General features: G+C 40.1%; 1 protein-coding gene across 3 annotated transcripts in view; it reads right to left on the reverse strand.

Moving 5' to 3' along the window:
* LOC121949453 (neuropilin-2-like) overlaps positions 1–22,707 on the reverse strand; it is a 123,781-nt gene extending 101,074 nt beyond the window's left edge. For all 3 annotated transcript variants that reach the window (XM_042495145.1, XM_042495143.1, XM_042495144.1), the window contains exons 1-2: positions 21,725–22,707; positions 4,942–5,122 (exon numbers count right to left, since the gene is read on the reverse strand). In XM_042495145.1, coding sequence (XP_042351079.1) covers positions 4,942–5,122; positions 21,725–21,800 — 257 coding nt within the window. In that variant the 5' untranslated portion in view covers positions 21,801–22,707. The remainder of the gene's footprint in view (positions 1–4,941; positions 5,123–21,724) is intronic.
* Between the last annotated feature and the right edge of the window lie 576 nt (positions 22,708–23,283).

Consider the following 23,283-nt stretch of genomic DNA (forward strand, 5'->3'; position numbering starts at 1 on the left):
ACATGGGGAAGAAAAAAAATGGATGCTGGTAAAAAAATAAATAAATAAAAATTAGATGGTGGAAAAAATGTTGGTAGAAAAAATTGGTGGTGAAGAAAAGTAGACGGTGGAGAAAAAAATTACAGTGGAAAAAATGAATGGTGAAAAAATATTTTATGGAGGAAAATAATAAATGGTGTATGATAGAAAAGAAATAGTGAAAAATTATGTGGTTGGAAAAATTACACAATGGAAAAAAAACAGATGGTGGGGAAAAAAACTAATTAAAAAAAAAAAAATTCTCCCCAGAAACTCCAGAGAGAACACAAAAGTTTCTTGGGTAAAAATGCAAAAGTTTTTTGAGAAAACACAAAAGTCTTTTGGGAGAATGTGCTTTTCTTGGGTAAGAATGCAAAAGTTACTCGGGAAAATAAAAAAGTGTTTTGGGAGAATTTTTTTTTCTTTCTCCATCAAAATTTGTATCTTTTTTTTGGCCTTTAATTTTTTTTCCATCATACAAATTTATTTTTCCACCATCTATTTTTTCACAATCAAAATCTTTTTTCACAATCAATTTTTTTTTCCAGGATCTAAATTTCCTTCTCTCCCCATGTCTCTTTAGCAAGCTCAGTATCTTTCACATTAAATAATTTTGACATTTTTAAACAGCAGCACACCTTAAAGCTTTCATCAACTGTATCTGCTAATGAAGGAGGTGATGGTTTATGAACCGCAGCGCCACATTCACAAACACATCCACACCCACACAGAGCCTCCTCTGTCTGTGTACCAGTCCATCAGCCCTTTTCCATGAAACACACCAACACTACAGCTGCAGCTGTTGGTTGATAACTGAAACCTGTCACCAGTGATGGACTAATGTTGAACCATGGTGCCTGTCATGTGAAGGGAAATGGGAAGTCATGGTGAGTCATGATCGGCCACGGCTATACTGATCTTAGCAGGGGTACAAGCTTTCTTATTATCGCCCTCCCTCCCTTCAGCTCTCTCGTTGCACTTAAATCGCCACTGTATATGAATCTTAATGAAAACATCTTTCTCTGTCCGACCACCTCTGCATCGATTCTGCCCGCAGAGCCAGCGGAGTGCTTGACAAAATGTGATGTGTTATAGATTACAGATTACCATCTTAAAGTGCAATCAGCTCCATAAGAGATGAGATTGCTCCAGCATAGTGACATAACAAAACAACCCCTGTGACCGGGGCACGCAGATTCATAATAGCGATGTTTGCGTGAGTGTGTGTGTGTTGATAAATGTTTTTTATGAGAGACAGATGCAACCATATCATGAGTTTTTTATGTGATAAAGAGATACAGAGGGACCATATTGCCTGCTCATAATGTAGTCTTTGTCTACAAACACAGATGATTCCTTTGTCTCAACATAATGCGTGTGTATTTTCTCCATAAAATGAGGATTTACAGCATTTTTCTGTTTCTCAAAGCTGTGGTTTACAAGCTTGAGAAAAAAAAAACATATGGATAATGTTCTTATGATCATATTAAATGAATCTGATTAATTGGGGGGGGGCGGACGTTGAATATAAGTAGAATTACAGCCTCATGGTTAATGCTTCTGCGAACCAGTCAAGTTGCGGTCACAGTGTACAATCAAGTCTGTGAGAACATCAATGCTTCTCACACATCTTCCCCCAGCTGCACAGAGGAGCTCTACAATCTCAATATATTCAAGATAAGTGTCACCAATTTAATATCTGACCACATGACTCCCCCGCTGTCTCTGCATTACAATGTTGGATAATGGCCAGAAAAGAGTTTTTGCAGAACATTATGATGTCAAACATAAAGTTGGCCTTTGACCTTTTGGAAATAAAATGCCATCACTTCACAGCTTTATCCTATTTGGCATTTGTGTGAAAGTTTGTCATAATTAGTGTATGAAAGATTGACTTATGGCCAAAAACATGTTTTATGAGGTAAATTTGACCTCTGACCACCAAATTCTAATCATGAAATTCTCAAGTCCAAGTGAACCTTAGTGCCAAGTTTGAGGAAATTCTTTCAAGGTGTTTTTTTAAATATCACATTTACGAGAATGAGACAGGTCACATGGACCTTGACTTTTGACCTTTGACAACCAGAACCTAATTAGTTTATTTCTGAGTCCCAGCGGACATTTTCGCAAAATTTGAAGAAATTCCCCCAAGGTGTTCTTGAGATACCGAGTTCACAAGGATGGGACGGACAGTTAAAAACAAAATGCCTACACTGCAGAGGCATAAAAAATTAGATAAGGGAGAGAAAATGGACAAATTAGACAATATTTGATAACATATAAATGGAGACAGAGACAGAGACACAGGTAGGTCATGCGCGTGTGCGTGCGTGTGTGTGTGCGTGCGTGTGTGTGTGTGTGTGTGTGTGTGTCTGTTTCTGTGTGTCAGGGTTGTTGCTGACAATCACTGAGTGACCACGCATGTCTGCCCCCCCACAGACACACACACTGCTTCTTTTCCTTGGCCTCTTTGACCTCTGAACCGAACAGCTCAATTTCAGCCTACCCCTGCACACACACACACACACACTACAGGCGATGGGCGCCTGTGGACTTAAATAGCTCTGCGCTGTAGGACACTTGTAAATAACAACCTATTAGACCTGAGATGCTGCCACCAGCACTGCAAATCTCTCTCTTACTGGCATAGATTAACAATGACTTTTCAAAAAATGTTATCTTGTCATGACCAGAAGCAAACTGAAACTACGAAAATGTTTAGACATGTACTAAAAGTGTTACAATACAAAAAAACCTACAAAAACACACATACTGTATGTGTATAAGGTAATAAATGAATCAGAGGCTGTTGTTACAACCAGATTTTGTCCTCCTGGGAAACTACTGGACTTTAAATGGATGTAAGAAATTGAAAGAAAAGAGGAAAAAAGGGGCAAGAGGGGGGTCGGCAACAGAGAAGTGGAAGACACGGGTCTGAGCAAAAAACTGATCCAGAATAAGAACCGTGGAGTAAAGCTGAAAAAATGATGCAGACAAGGAGACAGAGAAGTAGGTTTTTCACTCTTACAGCACAGTGCGAAAGTAAAGCAAAACAGAGCAGAGCTCAGCGGGCCTTTTCAACCTTTCAGCCTTTCAACAAACAGCCAGCCGGTGAAATATTGATGCTTCAATTCCAACAAAGAAATGTCTGAATGATTTCGGTACATCTGAGTGGGGAAATTCACCTATCTATAATTGATACAGCTGAAATGTTAATAACTGGATGGGAAAGTACCGGAACAGAGAAATAACGGGAGAGGGGGGAAAAGTGTAAGTGTGTGTGTGTGTTTTCTGCCCTCCTGCCTGTGTCAGTGGGTTTGTATCTGTGGCCCCTCACTCTCATAGTGCCCATTAGACTCCAGTGGTGTCTTCTCTGTTATGTGTGGGATGCATTAGGATGCATTCACCTGACATGACAGTCTCACAGAGATGAGTAAAGGCTAAAAGTTTAATTATAATTTACAGTTACTGTTTAAGAAATCTGTGAATAGTTGATTTATTTTAGCTTGTCCTGAATTTTTAAAATAATTATATGTTTACATTTTCAAAATTCTGGATCAAAAACCACTGTGGATACAAGTCTAAAAATCTCAGTGAGACTTTGTACTGTATGTAAATTTGTACAATTGTAGAATTTGCTCCATTCCCCTTAATATTCCACATTCATATTCCTACTAAAAGGTCCCATATTATAAAGAGTCAAACATCTTTTTCTTTCATTTTATTTTATATACATTTTTTAACATAAGGCAGCTATAGGTGCTATTCAAATACTGTGCAAATATCAAAACTTTCAATCAACAGTGAAAAGCACAGTCAGTATTTTGAAATTGTGCCTTCAAACGAGCCGTGAGGAATTACCTTAAGTTGTGATGTCACAACTACACTATTAAAAGGCAGAAAGTGTCACTACAATGCCGTTACAGTCATTCAGCGGAAATTTCACATTGCAGAGAACAGATACGTAAGACCCGAAAACACTGACCAATCACACTGGGCTTTTTCAGGGCAGGGGGCTTAAAGAGAAGGGCACTAAAATGAAGCATTTCAGAAAGAATGGGAATACAAAAATATTCAGTCTGAGACAGTCTGACAAAATGAATGTGTTTTTGAACATTATAATATGTAAACATGTTGTATAGAAAGCTCACATACAACAACACTAACCGAATCATGAACCTGAAAATGAGCATAACACGGGACCTATAGGTACCTTGTAACCTATAAAAAATGATTTTACTATTATTTAGAATGTTATTTAAACTTCCTGCCTGAGTCATTTCTTCAGTAAGCTTAAATGTGTGTTCACATCTTAACCATTCTCATATATCTCTGCCAGCATTTTGTCCCTGATTACCCAGCCTGCCTGTTTGTTTTTCTTGATCTCTGTGTGCTTGTATTTTCATTTCACGCTGCAGAACTGCCTGCCTTTCTTTCAGTCTTACCATGCAAACTAAAGCCAAACAGCCCAAAACAATGATGGACACCAAATCCTCTAATCTGTGTTAATTCTTCCGAAGTGTGAAAACCATCCTGGAACAGTGAATGTGTTGTAATTAGACTTTGATAATTAGAGACAGGGGACCGAGGGAGGTCCCAAAGTGATTATTATGGGGATAGCTAAAGCCAGAGAAACAGGAGGAGAGTGGGCTGAAGTTCACCAAATACACCAACACTAAGAACACCAACTCTCACACTGAGACAGACTGGTGGAGGCTGAAACTCAAAAGAGACAGTGAAAGAAAAATCAGGTTTTTTTTTTTTACAATAATTCGCCTCACTTCCCCTCATTTGTTAAAGCTGCAATCCAGCCTTTCAAACCATCTTAATCTTCCCATTTTTTAATTCACTCTTTTTAACTTGTCAGCCACATGCCTTCAAAATCCATGAATCCATGAATCCATCCATCCATCTTATCCTTACCTGCAGTCCAGTTTCTCTATCTCAAAATGTGGGTTGAAGTTTAAAACGATGCGTTGTGAGGGCTCAGGGGCTGTGATAACCCAGCGACAGTTCTGGTGAGGCGGGTACTCCAGAGGGTAGCCGGGGGTGGTGATGTATCCAGCATAACTGGCATCTAAATAGCCACCGCATGCCTCAGACGCTGGTTGGGGAGACAGAGAGACAGAAAGTGAAGTCAGGCAAAGTAAAGTAGAGGCAGAGACAAGATTATTTTCTGTCATTTTGTTCCATTTTATCATTTTGTGTAATGTATCTATATCTTTGTGAACAAGTTCTGAAAGCTTGACAAAATCATTAATTACTTTTATAAGGATACTTTAACCAGCTTTGTATCATAACAATGTAGTATGTGTCAATGAACTATAGTCTATCCATCTTAACTCCAGCCAGATCTCCCTGCTGCCCTCATTTTTGCTGGCTCTAGGGATGTTGCTTATATTTTTGTACGCCCTCCACTGTCGACACAAGGAGTATGGAAGCAGATGGAGAGAGTCAAATTTGGATTTTCAGGAACAGCTTTTACTGCACTGTTTAGTTGTAATAAGAGTTTGTTAACAGTGAGTGGGTTGCTATACTGTTGTATTGTGAAAACAGCCTGAAAAACTAAGATCAAATGGTAAAACTGAGCAACACAGATCAAATATGAACCAAAATTCTGTTACTGTTTTGCCTGTTTCTAACCTAAAATGTATTTAGAAACATATTTTAGTGCACCATTTGACTGTAATACAAGAATTTGTGATTAGTGCCATAATGGTTCCTGCATTGTAAAAATGGAGGCTGAATAAACAGATCAAATTGTAAAACTACTGCTGCATTGCCCATTTCAGAAACATATTTTAGAGCACTGTTTAACAGTAATTTAAGATTGTTTGTTACCGCCATGTTGTTTCCTGTTTCATAATGGGTACATTTGCATGATTCCAGCAGGTTTTCTACATCCTTAAGCAAAAACCAATGCCGCAGTCCTTTTTCTCTGTTTTCTCTGATTACAATGAACCAATATCAAACATATTTGTGTATTTCTACTGTATAAACAGTCCAGTTTTGTGAAAACATCATATTCCCAGCTATACAATACTTCAATATTTTTCCATGGGTTAATACGCGATTTCACACATCCGACAAAGGTCACTGATTAGTGTTTTGCAATGTGATAAAAACAGGTAAGAAAGAAAAAAGAAGGGGACACGCAAAGAAATAAATCAATATTGAAAGAATATTTTGTTGCATAAAAAGACAACGACGACAGGCTGATCAGAAAACCTCCAAAGACAATATGCAACTATGATAACCTCATAGCAGCAAAAGAAAGTGTGGAGAGTCATCACGTTCAATGTTGTTTGCTTATCATGACTGACCAGGAGCACGTCAAGATTCTTTATAAAGTCTTTTTTTTAACATATTTGTTCATTTAGCATGATTTCACACTTTGAAAAGGGCTCCAAACTGGCAAAGTGCAGATAAGAGCTGTGTTTGCTGAGACAGGATATGAGAAACAAGGAAACGTGTGTCCATGTGTCTGTGTGGATGTGGTGTCAGAGGTCAACTCAGCATCATGACACACAAAGACTGCATTCTGACCCATGAAGTCTGACACACTGACACACACAGAGTGAACAAGCCCTCCAGATGCCACAGTTACTGTCACAGAGCGGATCCACTTGTCAGCAGTCATACGTCTGCGTCGTGTCGCTAACAATGCTGCTCATTCACTGCCTGCAGATGCACCCTGGCATAGATGGGTAACTCATATATATCTGTGACACCCTACAGCATAACACACACACAACTCTACTGTATTACATCTATGGCATCTATTGTGCGCCATGCTGGCTGCCCTGTTTGATGAACTGCGCAGACTCTCTACATGAGCTTTATTGTTTAAGATGCGGTAAACGTAAGTTAAACCATCATGGTGGTTACATTGACTGGCATCTTTGTTAAGTCCAAGCACTAAATAACGGCACAGTATAAGCCACCGTCTACAGCAAGAGACTCAGTAACCAAAGTTGTTAGTTTGCTCATAACATCCTCCAAATACATCAACATATAAGTAATAATATGATGTCGGGCTTGGAGAAAAATTGCTTGTGAAAGACATATCCTGAGTACAGTCTTGGTTAAGAGAGGCAAAACAAGTGCTTTGCTTTTCTTAATATAATTTGCTAAGTAGACCATTACTTTGAAAGGACTTCTTCATCCAAGGAATTATTTCTGTGACTGCATTGTACATTTCGACCAAAGCAGATGGATTTCCAACAAATATTTTGGGCAAAATGATGGCCACAGTGGACCAGGTTATGCTAATAAAAACAGCATCTGTGAACGTCGGCTGCTTGCTGGGAAGAATTTGGCCGGTGAGCAACCCCTCAGATAATTTCCTGTTTATGAGAGGGGAAAAAACAAACTCACAATCAAGCTCCTGACGGTCTATATTATTGTTTCAATCAGGGCCAAATGTCCCTGAAGAAACCTGAAAAAAAGGAGAGAGAAACTGAGGAAGTTGTGTCTCAGTCTGTGCCACCGTCTAGGCCGCTGTGCTATGTGACATTTTATTTATTGCCACTGTGCTGAGTGGGGTGACATAGCCAAGTCAAACTACTCAGCAGAACACGACATATTTTAACACTATAAATAGCCTGGCTACTGTAAACCTACTCTGAAATGAGTCGCACATACACACGCACAGCATAAACACTTTATCAGACACCATCTTCTAAACAAATTCAAACGGGAAGGTAAAACAAACATGCAAAATCTCGCTTTTTTTATCATGGTTGCAAATATATGTGCACATTAAATGGTGCTTTCACACTCGAGAGTCAGCAAGGGCAGATAAAAGCGGAGGTCAGCTCTCAGCACACAAAGTGATTGACACTTTGGCATCGATATCTGGTGTCTACCTCACACCGCCTGCAAACAATTAGCAATCGCCCCCTGTGTATCTCTCTCTATCGCTCTGCCTCCGCTAGTCTCTCCCTCCTCCGGCATGCTGTGAGCCAACTAGTCGTGGCTATCTCCTCCTATCTGTTTCCAATCTCCCTGGTGACATACAGTAATACAGGAGTAGAGTTACAAGGCCTGTGTAACCCGGCCAGACGCATTTCATCTCAGCACCACCTGGATTAGTGTTTAACCACTCTGGAATCTCACAGCAGCATCAGCCAAACACCACTTTTAGCACACGGCCGTGGCTAACTGATGCGGACAAAAATCTGGGGTGTGCTGAGGCGAAGCGAAGGGGAAAACATCAAGAGAAATGTAGCTGGTTAATAACATTTTGCTTGGGACTCATGCTTGTTTTTAGTTAGTCAGGATAGATATTAAAGGGATAGTTAAGATTTTTAGAAGTGAGGTTGTATAAGCTACTTATCCATAGTCAGTGCATTACATGCAGTAGATGTCAGTCAGCACGCCCCCAGTTTGGAGAAGCAGGCTTCAGTCCCACATGGAAGCTAAGCAATGCACTGCTCTGGATAGGGTTTAGCAAAATAACAAGTTTTAGCAACATTAAGTCCCACGTGTAAATACCAGTATCAGCCAAGTATAAACTTCTGTGATGGCCACAGCCACACATGTTATAGTGACCCAACTCACACTCTTTAAACCTTTAAAACCTGAACCAACTGGCTGGATTTCTTTCAAAAGTATGGGAAGGGGGATATAAGCGATGTAACAAGAAATTACCCCCCAAAAAACAGAAAGAAATTCATAAAAAGTTTCAAGAAAACTATCTAAATTAAGCTGTAAAAAAGGGAAAATTAAAAAAACAGACCTCAAAAAAGAAGTAAAAACAAAAAATAAAAACAAAAACATTTATTCATAATTTTAAATATATAATTTTAAGAGTATGTATGTTAAACGTCTGTTATATTTTGGCACATTGCACTGAAATTAGGCAAAGCTCTCCTGACTGCAGGACTGTGACTTGAACTTCTGTAAATCTTCTGTGAAACATCTGTGCTATTAATCATCTTACTCAGGAAAAAAAAACACTTTTGAGTAGGCCTACTTCTCCTATAGCTGCCAACAGCTTGCACAACATTCCCAGATATAGAAAGGGTGAAAATAAGGTAATGTGCCTGTGGCCCCAGGCCCCCAAAACATTACATCTGCCCCTGGTAATAATAATAAGAGCTCCCTGCAAGTGGCTGGATGAGACATGGAGCGACGCATCCTGCTGTTCCTAAATAATTCCATCCAAAGTCTGATTAAACCTGAAACTAACACAAAGTTGCCTGTAGATGTCTAAAGTCACCTCTGCAAATGTGTCTGTTTCAGACACTGTGTTGCTCTGCGCTGTTTGACTGTCTCACTGCGCTGCCTCGGACCATCAGCTGTTTGATCCGCGATAATGAAACGCTGTGGAAGCACAAACGACTCGGTCGTCAAACACTCAGCTGTTCGTGTTGTCTGTCAAAACACGGCTGAAACGCGCTCTATCGACATTCTATCGACTACGTCTCATATTTCAATCGAGTAAAAGTTATTTCGCGGTTAATATCGTTATCATTTTATCGCCGAGCCCTCGGTTAAACTCATTCGTTTGTTACTTGCACAGGCTAATTTCGTTTTCAAACAACACTACTTGAACAATTAACATCACACAGTTGGTTAAATTTCAAATCTATTTGCATTTAACACTGTTTCACTGGTGTGCCCACATTTTAGTATCCAAGGGTTACACGAGCAATTTGTTTGATATTAATCATTTGTTTGTTTGTCTTTGAGCTACCGTGGCTGGAGGAGGTCCTTTCCTGGTTTCCTGGGTGAGCAAAAGGTGTGTCTAAGGTTTGGATGTATTATACGGAAGTCTGAGAGCTGAGGATTTTCAAATTCTGGAGCCAACCCACTGGACTGAACCATTTGCTGCCATGTCACGGGGGGGGGGGGAGTGAAGGTGGATTCGCCCTGTATTTATTTGTCGTTGGCATCACCTTCAGAATGATTATGTTACACTGACATCTTTTACAGGCTTAGTCATTCAAATCTTGGTCTATAAATGTTCTTGTTTTTTGTCAACAACTCGTGAGTCCTTGTTGCTTTACTGTTCCTAGCAGTACAACCCCACTTCAAAAAAATCTGAACTTTCCTTTTAAAATGAGAAGAATGTTTTTTTGTTTGTTTTGTTAGATTCAGTCTCAAGATAAGACTCTGAAAGAGTCAGTGAAGGTTTAAAAAGGATTACTTTACTCTGTACTAAGCCGCTGCTTTAACCCTTTGAAACCTGAGCAAATTGGTTTGATTTATTTCAAAAACATGGAAAGATGGCAATAAGCAACTAATCATGAAATGGCCCAAAAATTAGCAAGAAATGAATAAAAGTTCTATGAAAAATAGCCCAAATTGGTAAAATAAATAAAATTTAAGAAATAAATATTATAATAATGAATATACAGTATATGTTTCCTGTAACCTAGTTTTAAATATATAATTCTAATATAGTTTTCCTGATATTTTCCCTGTTTTTTATATATATATAAGTTATTCCAGTATAATGAAACCTAAAGCCATGAAGCTTATGTTTGATTTTTGTTAAAACAATGTCAGATTTTATACATTTATCTTCATTATTCCCATATTTCCCGTCACTGTTATGTGATGTAATGCCAGTAGCATGCTTTTCTTTGTCTGTTTATGTATTTTTGATATTTTTTACTCAACCTCTCAGCTCCTCTCCTATCATCACCTCTGGCGTGCAGCCGATAAAGACAGCACCTCCAAGTGTCTGATGAATAAGGCTGGCGTGATAGAGAGGCAGACACTGTGTGTGCGTGAAGTATCCTGTCTGCTCTGCTTCAAGGGTCTATCAATCTCCACACACACACAAAGTCATTTAAACGATTATCACATCCAAACAGGGCAGGAAGTGACACACACTGAGGTGATGAGTGCATGAATGACATCACCTCCTTTTGCAGGAGGGGCCACTTTAAGTGAATGCTGATAATGTTTGTTTATGTGGTTCATGCACACACACATATAGATATACACACATTAAAAATATACTGAAGCAGCATATCAGTTGTAATTCTATAGAGTCCTGCGGTGATAGAGTGGTGTACTGCAGGAGTGAAGCATTTTTCTTTAAGGAGGGACAGCTCACTGCCATTTTTATGTCTATTTACCAGGAAACTGTATAAATACAGCTTCCAAAAGTAAATCTATGGCAGTGCTGATTTGTATTCTGCAGCAGCCTGACCTGCATGCTGAGAAGAAAGTGTAATGTCTGTGTGCCTGTGTGTCAGAACAGAGGAGATGCTGAGTTGGGGAAAAAGCCTGAATTCATGTCAGGAATTATCAAACAGGTAAAAGTGACAGGGAGGGGTGGAGAGTGTTAAAAAGAGAGAAAAGGAGCAAAAGAGATGTGAGTCAGATGCAGATGTTGAGAGAAAGTAGAAGAGCATTTCAGTTTCTCTGAATCTAGAGACATAATTTGCTCCACAGGAATTATAAAACTTGGCCAAACTTACATAAATAATAATCAAAACTGTAACAAACCAAAACATTTATTACAGAAGCATCTTATTGAAACTTCCACTGACTTTTATGGTAAGTTGGCAAGTATACTTTATAAACTGAAGGCAATTCATTCGACCTTCAACCACCAAACTCTAATCACTCTATTCTGAAGTCTAAAGTGGATGTTTGTGCCAAAATTGAGGAAAATCCCCTCAAAGGCCTTCTTGAGATGGATGCAAAGTCACAGTGACCTTATCTGTGACCTATGACAACCAAAGTCTAATCAGTTCTCCCTTTACTTAAAGTGAACATTTGTGCCATATCAAAAAAAAAATCTGGGTGTTCTTGAGAGTGAGAGAGAAGAAGTCACAGTGACCTTTACCTTTACCTTTGACCACAAAAATCTAATAAAATCTTCACTTCACGTCCAAATGGACGTTTGTGCCAGATTTGAAGAAATTCCCTACATATCGAGTTCAGAAGAATGGGATGAATGGACAACCCGAAAACATAATGCCTCAGGTAGGCAAACAGTGTTGTATAGTTTTTACGACAATGTCAACATACAATGAAACAGAACTGCCACATCAAAATACAACCATTGTCTCTGTCATAGTTTGTCTGTCCCTCACAGAAGACACACACAAACATCCCTCCTGTTGACCTGAGACTTTACACAAGACAGCATTTCTCTCAACCACATCAGCATGTGTGATCTATACACAGAGGTTGTATTTAGACCACATATTCACAACAAAATGCACAAGTGCAAACTGCTGAACATCGCTTATCCTCCTCTGGCTTAGACATCACTGAATTCAGACCACACACACACACACACACACACACACACACACACACACGCAGGGAGTAAGCAGAAGTAAACGGTGCTAAACAGTCAAGCAGGGATATAAGACAGGTCACTGCATTATTTATGTCTCTCCGCCACGTTTAGTATTGCATCCTGATAACACCTATTCAGCAACTTTTCCCCACAAGTGCACACCCCAACACACACACATGCACCCATACGGAAATGTAATAAAACTTGCGTGCACAGCAACGTGCACACACACACCATCGTCCCAAACATGTTGAGAAAAACACACACGCTTCCACATGGAGCTGCTTTGTAAAACTGAACTAGATCTTTGTTTGTTGGCCCCGAATGCAAATTTTTTGACCCTGTTTCTAAACTCTCTCACAGATTCATTTCCCTCTGAGCAGAGAGGCTGATCTAAAGAGACACTTTTCAGCCTGTCGCAATCGGTTTGATAGTCTGTGAGAACTTTGCTATTGGACCATATTCAGCATTCATTTCTACTGGCCAGAGCTCATAATGAAAGCATTAAAGGTTTAGTAAGCATTTGAATATGAGAACGAGAAAGCGTCTAACCTAGCTAGCGGGAGAGCTTGTAAAGAGCAAGGCTATTATTTGGCAGATCAACTTATTATCCAACACTAGTCCCAATGTTCAACACATAATGCGAGCCTCGCATTTTCATTATTGTGACCTTGTTGGAAACAGATCCCTGAATTTAACAATCAATGCACTCTGGCCATCTGCATCAAAGCCAAAGGGGAAACGAATGCAAATGTCCCCATTGATTTCTATTCATTTCTTACAGTTTACAATGCATTTTCAGTGGCTTGATTCCAGCATTAAGCATTCACAAAACACTTTAGGTGTTGTCACCTTAAAGGATAGAAATACAGATACATTTGTAGCAAAAAGCTTTTTGTGTGATTCTGGGAATATGAGAAATGCTGAAAATAACAGGCTGAAATGTCTTCTTTGGATCAGAACCAAGGAGCTTTTAGTCACTGAAACCTGGGAAACTTCAGGAATGGACAGAGAGAGAGAGAGAGAGAGAGAGAGAGCATGCATGAGAGAGAGAGAGAGAGAGAGAGGGGGGGGGGGGGGGGGGGGGGGGGGGTGGGGGGGGGGGGGGGGGGGGGAGAGCATGCATGAGGGGGGGGGGGGGGGGGGGGGCTGAGAGCAGGACCAAAGAAAGCAAGAAAGAAAGAGAGCATAATGCCAGAACATCTGTCTCTCATCATCTGAAAAGAGAAAGTCAGCAGCTCTGAAAAGCTCACTGGACAGAAAATTTAACTCTCTCTCTCTCTCTCACACACACACACACACACACACACACACACAAACAGGTGGGGTAGTGCTTTTCTCCAGGTGCTCTGCATTAAGCCACAGTGGAAAACTACAGAGAGAAAAGAGTGTGTGTGCGTGTTTGTGTGTGTTAAACAGAGAGAGGGATGGCAGAGGACTACAAAGGATCTAAGAAACAAAAGGAGTGATGGGAAAGCAGAGAGAAAGCAGACAAGGACTCATGAAAAAAAAGGATGAGTGTGTGATAAAGAAAAGGAACTGACGTGAGAACAAGCTTTTCAAACTCTGGAGTGCAGACGCCACCTGATCTATGAGGCTTCAGTGAGGAGAGCGAGAATATGACAGTGGACAAAGGAAGACACAGAAAAGATTTTAGATCAATAACAGCGTAACAGTGACTAAGTGGAGAGCTAACTGAAGGAGAAAAGTGTGAGAAAGGCGACAAAAAAAGAATGTTGAGGTGGATATAATGTTCAAATATGACTAGAGAGGAGGAGTTTGAGGTTGAATAAATTGGTTGGGGACATGACGTTTTCCGTCCACCCCCCTTAAAACAACAAATAGAAGCGTTTTTTTGATCCTCCTTTCGGAGGAATGACATTATGTGTCTTTGCCTTCCCAAACTATAACAAATCACCTCTGAAAATAAATGTTTTATGATGTGACAAAGCCATGGCCAGACCTCCTTCCTAAGCAGTCTATGTCGCTCTATAACAATCCCCTCTTTGCTCCTGTCTCACCCACGTGAGGGCCCAACATAAACGTGTGTCATTTGGGGGCACTTCCTGAAATGACTGATTCTGTTATTTTTCTTGTGGGACAATACTTCATCTACAAAATGATCACTTGTAAACCAGTTGTTAGTGAAGAAAATATTGCTTTTCATGCATGCCTCACATGAAATGAAAACTCTTGATAGATTGGGGTAAAAGGGGGGGCATGGTAAACAACTGCAAAACTATAACAAAACATTTCTTTCCAAATGTTCACACATCTTGTGCAGTATAATCCACGTCTCATTTATCCAGTTGTATGCTTAGTACTTCCCAAACACACATGGGTGCTCAAACCTTGCTATTTAAAACACTTCCATGTAAACAAGTAACGTGCCTGGACAAGCTTATGTGTTTAAACTGTGTTGCGCTACTCAAGCAACTGTTTTAAATGGACAGGTTTTAATGAAAATGCGTGTGTTTAGGAAGTATTGTTTATACAACTGAATGAATGAGACTTGGATTACCCTGCACAGGTTCTTTGATATGCATTTTGCTGCTATTTAATGTGGCCACCATTCACTCATTCACTCATCATTTTTTTATTCTTCATTCATCGTAAAGGCATGTAAGAAAAACAAAGTTTTCTTCCCAAATTCAAAGCAGTACCGGGTGAGTAATTGATATACAAGTCATCATTTTGGGGGTGCAGTATTCCTTTAAAAGCAACTTTAAAAAATAATAGAAAAAGTTACCTATCTAATGCTATACATGAGCCTTTTAAGATGTGTATGAATGAAGTCATTCTGACAAATCCTGTGAATGGATTTCCGACAGCTGAGCTTTATTCTCTTCCAAGCGAGCATGAACAAGGATGAGAATACATAGATTGGCACAGACTGACAGAGTCAGAAAGAATAGACAAGAGTATAAAAAAAAGAGGATGAAAGAGTGAAAAAGATTTCCCACCGTGCAAAAGTGGGGCAAAAAAGAAGGTGAGGGAAGTTTCCTAATCGGAGCGAGGGAAAACACTGACAGGGGGAGGTGTGGAGAAAGAGACAGAGTGCACTATTAAAGAAGAGGTGAAGTGCCATGAAAAGAGGAAAACAACAGGATGATTCAGCGTGAAGGGAGGGAGAAAAAAAAAAGAAAACAACCTGTGGCCCCGCACGGCACTGCTCTGGAGGGACCGCTGAGGACACAGAAGGCTAAGCTTAACACACAAACACTTTTCTTTGTGTGGGTTTTAAAAGAAGTGAGGACCAGCAAATGTCCTCATTTGAAGGATGTCCATGATCCCTCCTTTCCTCTGAGGACATTTGTTCTTCACATGTGCACACACACAAGAATACACACTCACACACTACATTCACACACACTCACACACACACACACACACACACACACACACACACACACACACACACACACACACACACACACACACAGATCTCCCCTTCCTCTCTAATTACTCCAGTCATTACCAATGGCCAATGAAGACACTAGAATACTAACAGTTTACTAATGACATGATAACTGTAATTAGAACATCCTGCTGGACCCGCTAATTGTCCTTTCCCTTTTACAGACGAGAGAGAGACTGTGTCGAGGGTTAATTTGCTTAATGTTTATTCGCTCCCTGCAAACCAGCTTGTTGATGTCAGTCCACCGGCCCGGCTGTTGTTAAACCACTATTATTCTAATGACAGGGAGACTAATTTACTCTCATTTAATTGCCAGATTTCTTTTTTTATGTCTAATTTAAATGTGTTTTCTTGAGATTTGCCTTGAAAAGAAAAAAAAGGAAATGAAAAAAACAGCAGTCTGAGATGAATGAAGGATAACCCTTAATCCTGAAACCTGGTGGAAAACACCTGCTACCTGCAGGATAATTAAATCAGTTTTGGAGAAAGTCTCCAGCAAAGTGTCACCTGCCTCAGATTAGCATACTGAGATGTCAAGTACAAAAGATTTAGGGACTGTTTGTTATTTATGCGAAGGGAGAGGAGGCATTTCAAATATTTAATTGTAACTTTAAATGGTTGTATTTTTGTACTGATTTTAAATAACCTCTTAACTCCAAATCTGGTTGTTGGGTTTGAAAGACTTTTTTTTTTTTTTTTTTTTTTAAATCACCATAATTACACCGTTTAACTTGGCAAGAAACTGTAAGAAAATATTGTCAGATTTTTTACATATCTGACGGTCCTTAAACAAATGGGCTGAGAATGCCTTCTCTTAAAAATCAATTTATTCTTCAGGAATCATTTTAAAATTTTACCAAAAATAAATGTTTTCACTAACCAGATCCTGTAAAAAAACAACAAAAAAACATTCAATTTTTATCTCCTGCATGCACGACAATGGTAAACAAGTTCAGTTTTTTTAGACTCCAGGATTTGGTTTTGATTTTCATTTAAGTTAGAAAAACAGCAGTGCGCACAATTCCAAAAATCTTATAGAATACAATAAAATACCAGACCGGCACTCATAAAACTTCACTTATTTCACTTATCATCATGACGCTGATGATGGCTCTTTTTTCCATGTCTATTTTTGTCCATAAATAAATGAGTGTTCAAGTTCTTTTAGTTTTCTCAGCTTTTAATTTTGTAAGGAGGATTTGCATTATGCTTAATAAATTTGTTTTGGTGATGATTCTCTGCTATTTGCTCATTGCATTGCTCCAATATCTACATTTAGTGTGAACATCAAAAAAATGATAGGGCCTGTTTATGGTGGAGGAAGAGTCATGTTTTTTCCTAAATAAAGGTAAAATATTTGTACCTTTGGAAAGAGTCAAGGTAAAATAAAGAAATGAGTTCCCACCCCAGCCACCCTACTTCGTAGGTATATTTAGTACAGTCCCTAAAAACATCACCGTAAAGGGACTGCTGGACATGTCTTAATTTCAGATTATTTAATATAAAAAAAAATCTGGTTTGCTTTTTGGTTTCAGGGAAAAGGCCTCTGTTTCAAACTATTACTGAAAAAGAATGAGCTATATCCAATAAGTGTATGCAAAATCTCTTCAGCTACACTGTTATTTAATTTTGTGGACAATTATTTGGAAAATTGAGTCTTTTGCCTACATTATAATAAGAGTTTTTATTAATAATGTGCTTTACCTTGGCCAGAAACCCTCCAGTGCTTGACAGACGAGAGGAATAAATCTGGGTTGCTTTACTGCAGGTGGCTCCACTCAACTACTGCTTCACACTCTGCTGCTTTCCTCTTATTTCACTAATGCCCTCTCATGCTCTCCTCTCTCGCTCTGCTTCTCCCTCTCTCTTTTGCTCTCCCACCACGCCTCGCTCTCTCCACTCTCTCTTTTCATTGCTTCATTGTGCTTTATTGGGATTAAAGTTTGCGAGCCACATTAGCAAAGTGTTTCCTGGCTTTGTGTATCATCTAACACATCTGACAATACAGCAGTAATAAAGAAGGACTCGTGCTGGGAAAAAAAACAATCACAGAAAATTACGAGACGATATGGGAAATACTGAGACAAACATATATGGATGAGCTGATTTCAGAGGTGCTAATTGCCCCTTTCTTTTTATAGCTGGCTGCAATATATTTTGCTCCTAATATTGAGCATTCACTCTTTTTTACTCTGCTATTTGACTTATGCTGATGGATTTCCAGCCCTTTCTCGAGTGTGCTTGCCATTCTTCATATGCACTGAGTAATTATCCACGGAAACACAAGATTACAGTGAAAGGAACAAATACATTTGTATTTATAGAATGTAATATCTGTAATATTTCAGGCTAATAACTAATCTTTTCTAACGCAAAGTAATTACACAGAACGGCTGTGTTAGAGGCATTTTGGAACATGCTAAAACAGGCTATAACCCACATTGTGTGAACAAATGACATGGATGGTTTGTTTTATTGATGGCCAATTGAAACTTACAAAGCATTATGACCTCCATCAATGTAACATTTAATTATTACAAGGCAGCCTCTGCGGTGCGACACAGTGTTAGATGTGGGGCAAAAGCCTGTGGATGGAAAATAACTCATGCATTAGGAACGGTCAGGATATGTGGAGTACAGAGAGTAACTTAAGTCTTTCAATTCTGCAGAGACAATAAAAAGCATGTAAGAGCATGCCTGTTCTGTGTCATGACGTCAAAAACCAACTTTTTGCAGAATAAGTGGACCTTGAAACTCTGCCAAACTAATATTTCCATATATATGTAGGTGGTGTTGTTCACTTTTCACTTCAAAGTCTGACAAGGAATCTAGAAAACTTTGAAAATGTAAGTAAATATAACTATGGATGTTAATTTATGTTACTTTATATCTAATAGTTAAGTTTACTTAAAATTGAGTTTTATTTACTTAATTTTGTGAAGTTGTTGCAACTTAAAAATGACAGGTTTAGTTGAATTAGTCTTTTTAAGTTTATCAACTCCATTAAACCAAGTATCCTTTGCTATGTGTTGGTATTCTGCCAGTTGCATAAATCATATTTGCATATTCCTAAAGGTATTAAGAAACAGAACTCAAAGATCTCCTGACCTCATTTGCAAAATGATCAAGTGAAGTCAGACTAACTTGATTTACTGAAGTTGCTGACACACAAAGAACAAGGTCATTTCACTTGTCATTTTTAAGTTCCAACAACTTCACAAAATTAACTAAATCTCAAGTAAATGTAACACTTAGCTACTGTATATGGTAAAGATAATTTAAGATTTGTAGTTATATTTATTTTCTCTTTTCAAGGCAATCAGGTTACAAGATTAATTTAAGCAAGATCAGCTTGTGCAGTGCACTGGATTGGTTGCAGCCCTCAAGAACAGTCAGAGAAACCAGTCCTTAGTGCAAACCTGTGGGTATGTCACCCCACTGTTAGCTTCCTCCCCACACTGTGCATCACAGTGAGCCTGTTTCATCATCCTGCATATTTCAGCAGAGACACTATAGAGGCAGACAGCTGGTCTTGAGTGGCCAATTATGTCCGTTTATCTCCCTTGCAGGCACAGCTGTGATCAAACGGAATGAAGAAACAGGATCAAACAGCGAGGCTAAAAATCATTCTTCCGTTTCGTTCACTTCTTCGTGCAGCTTCCCTCTGCCTGTTTCTGTCTCTGTTACTTCCTCCCCCTGTACTTCCACCCCCCTCCCCCCCCCCCCTCCTCTCTCTCTCTCTCTCTCTCTCTAACCTAAACCTGAGTCCGGGTGCTCGCCGGCCGCACGCACACACACACACACACACACACACACACACCTCTGCTTTCCTTGCTCATCTCTCCGGAGACAGCGGAGCAGAGCATCTGTAAAAGTTTACTGCTGAGGAAGCTTCATCCTGCATAGCTTACTGCTGAGCGACTGTGTGTGTTCCAGTGGTTTTCAGGGTGCCAGCGGCGAGAACTCGAACTGAGTTTGAGGGTCTTCCCGGAAAAATAAAGGTTTGTCTGTTATTAACTAAAGAATCTTTAGAGAACTGATCAGCATCAAAAACAGAAGTACTCGGTTGTGGGGAAAGATAGTGGTCATGTTTTTTAAAAAGCAATGATGACTGTAGGAGGTGGAAGAGAAACCCCGGTCTCTGGTGTCTAAGGCATCGCACTTCCTTCTTTGGTGGTGAATGTATACATGGACCATTTAAAGCCGCTGATCAAATCACCAGATGTCATTCGACAGAGAAAAAAATTAAGTGAAATCGCCTCATTCTGCACATATTTTCTCACATCAGAGGTGAAGTGTGATGTTCTGGAAAGAATGCCTCCACTGTTCTCTCGGTTGTTTCTCCAAAACAACATTTGGCAGACGGGGCACTCAATCCAAGTCATGAGATCCTGCAAAAGCCCCAGCTAGCCTCCTAATTCAGCCCTAAACCAATAAAACCAGAATGCAACCAACTCCTCCACAGCTGCCCTCTCTCAATTCCTTCTTTTGTAAATTGTAATCACACAAATATCTTAAAGGTTGAGGCTGAGGTTGAGTATAAAACAAGCATATATTTTTGCACAGACAGCCACGAGAAACCAATGAAAGATACAAAAATAGATGTTTTGCTTGTAAATCAATGAAAGTAAACATAGTTTTACTGTAAAATATTGCACAAATGGCTTTTTCTTGAAGCTCATTTGATTAAACAACCTGCTTCTTACTTCTTATTGGCTGAGTCACTCAAAGTTACCCATACAGGCACACCTGTAGACGCTTGACAGGGTATTTCAGTATTGGTGCACTGACTTGAAGCCACTGCAGGTAGCTTTTCTTTTTACCAAATCAACTAAAAAACGTCACTCCTCTGTGAAACAGAGAAGATCGGTGCATAAAACGTTTGCTTGAGTTCGCCCTGTGCCTAAAATCGTTTGTTTACGCACAAATCAAAACCTACATTATTGTACCAACGCAATGAGCCTTTGCCTTGTCACTCAGAGCGTGTACCGCTTCTCGCAGCTATAAACCTCCGCGCACACGGACTCGGGCGGTGATGGACCTCCATGCGCCCGGAGCGCTGGTGCTTCACTCCGACAGACGGAGACAGAAGCTCGATCAGATTCACCGCCACCTTTTCGCAAAACCTACACTTTAAACGGATTGCCCTGCCGCCTGCCTCGAGGCAAAGGTCTTTCAAGGAATGTTATAAGACTGCATCATAGTGACACCTTAGAGAGATGAAACAAGCGCGATAGAGCCACGACTGAGCAGCGCTGCCCAGCGCTGACATTAGTCCCGATAGGAACATTACAGTGATTTTTCATTATTGAAGAGCCCCTCTGAGAACAGTCATTGATTAAGCTGCAGATTAAAATCCACAAGATGTTGTTCAGGATGACAAAAATCAATATAGATACCGATCCAGCATCCCACCATGCCTCAGTTAAAGTAGGACGGAAAAGACCGAAGAGAGGCGATGGAAACGTTGCCGGTGATGATATAGAAAAATGATTAGAAAGTTGTGCCAATTGGCGACATCAAGCATTAACCATAACGCAAATGTCTATTTGGGAGGTTTAGTTAGAGACACATATTACTGATTTCTTTGTGACGGCTCATTCCAAGTTATTCAACCACTTTTTTTAAAAAAATCTTTCCACCTCTGGTCCAGACGGAGCGAGATGGGTCAAGGAGAGTTTAAAGACTGGACATCCCGCCTGGATTTCCCTCCTCATTGTAAACTAATCAGGCACTATGATTGTCAAACGCATTATTTAGACGGAAGGGAAGGCTGGGGCCGCCTCTGTAGCCACAAAATAATGTCGGTTCCCTCAAAGTGGTTTTTTTTTTTTTTTTTTTTTTTACATTTATTTACGCATTTGGAGTAACGGAAAAACTCGCTTTCCCCTAGCTCTAATGTGTTCTATTTGTGATGTGGATTAGGGAAAATGCTCCCTCAAAAAGCCGTTTAATTCCCATTTGACACCTATGTGTGACGGTGTGATTTGAGCGGGCAGCAAAAGTGTCAAACTTACCTCCTTCCTCTGCTTTGACTGCTGACGGCGAGAGAAAAGCCAGTAAACATCCAAAGAGCCATAGGAATAAATCCATCTTTCCCCCTCGGATGTGTAGAAGAAGCACCTTCTCCTCCTGTATAGTTTTAGTCTGTATATCTGAAGTCCAAAGTCCTATTTTACTCTCCTTTACCACACGTCTCAGTGTCTTTGAAGTGCAAGAAGTGACCAAAATCCAGCACAAACGCCGGGTTGCGTTCCCCGGGCTCTCCAAGAATACCGCGCCGATTAAACACTGTTTGTAGACTATTTGCAAGAGCTTTATCCACGTGTGCTTTTACAGACAAACTAATTTGCTCAAGTTGATCCAAAAATCAGCGCTATATCTACTCTAGATGCATCTTGAAAGCCTCAAAATCCATTGCGGTGCGCACAGTCGGCAGCACTGTGTCCCCCCTGTCACAACGCGCGTGGGAATATAAACCTTGTCTTCACACTCGCTGACAGACAAAATCATAAGATTAAAACAAAGTAGAAATCACTGGCGGAACGCGCCAGGAAGAAGGAGAAACATCAGCAAACGACTATTAACTTTGACAAAACCTGCAAAAAAGTAGCATGAGTGTTTCCTCTTCCTCTCGATAAAATATCCCCAAATCTTTTGCTCTGTCTCTCTTTCCAAATTGCACATTTACTTGGTAAAAGCACGTGTGATTGGAAAAGCAAAAAACATTTTTTTTCAAATCGATTATCCTCTTATTTTACTGTCCAGATAAAAGTCCGTTCTTGCGCAAAAGATAACACAAGATCTCATGGAGGAGGCAGCTCCGGCGTGCGTGCGTAAAACTGATCGGGAGAAAATAATCGTGCAGCCTCGCCGCTCTCCTCTTGCAAACTGTGCGTCTCTTCGCTGAAACACGCGCTTCTATGCCCGCTCCCCGCTGTCTCTCTCTCTCTTTCCTTCACGCTCAGTCTCTCGCTCTCTCCGGCAGTGCGCTCCTTCCCCTCCGATCTCCGCCGGGTTTGTGGCAGTGAGCAGGACTGCTCACTCAGTCCCCTGTCTCGGGGTGCGTGTACGCCGCGCGCGCGCGCGTGTATCGGATTACAGTAGGCACCTCGGCCCGCCTCCATATAGCCCCTCACTGATTAAAGAGCAGTTTCATCTCCCTCTCACTCCTCTCTCTCTCTCTTTTTGCCTCACCCTCTCCTACCTTCCCATATTGCTCCCTGATTCATTTTCACCACTCCTTTTTCCTTCTCAAGCTAGAAACTCTCTTCATTCCTCCTTTATTTCCCCCTCATCTCTCTTTTTTCCTTTTACCTTTCTCTATGTCTTTAGTATTTAATAGAAAGAAAGGAGGTGGAAAGAAGTAAGGCAGAAAGAAAGAGAAGGAGGAAACCTACAGCACAGCTTTATGAGCTTTGTAGTAGTGCTGGGAGCTTTAAAAGAAACCTGGTGCTGATTTACAGCATTACAGTGGAAACACTGACCATGTGCACCTATAAACTAATTAAAATGGAAATTAATCTGATGGCTAACCAGTAGTAAAAAAACACTGTTTTTCAGTAATTAAATTGGT

The sequence above is a fragment of the Plectropomus leopardus genome, chromosome 10 (assembly GCF_008729295.1).
Source record: "Plectropomus leopardus isolate mb chromosome 10, YSFRI_Pleo_2.0, whole genome shotgun sequence".
Taxonomy (NCBI): domain Eukaryota; kingdom Metazoa; phylum Chordata; class Actinopteri; order Perciformes; family Serranidae; genus Plectropomus; species Plectropomus leopardus.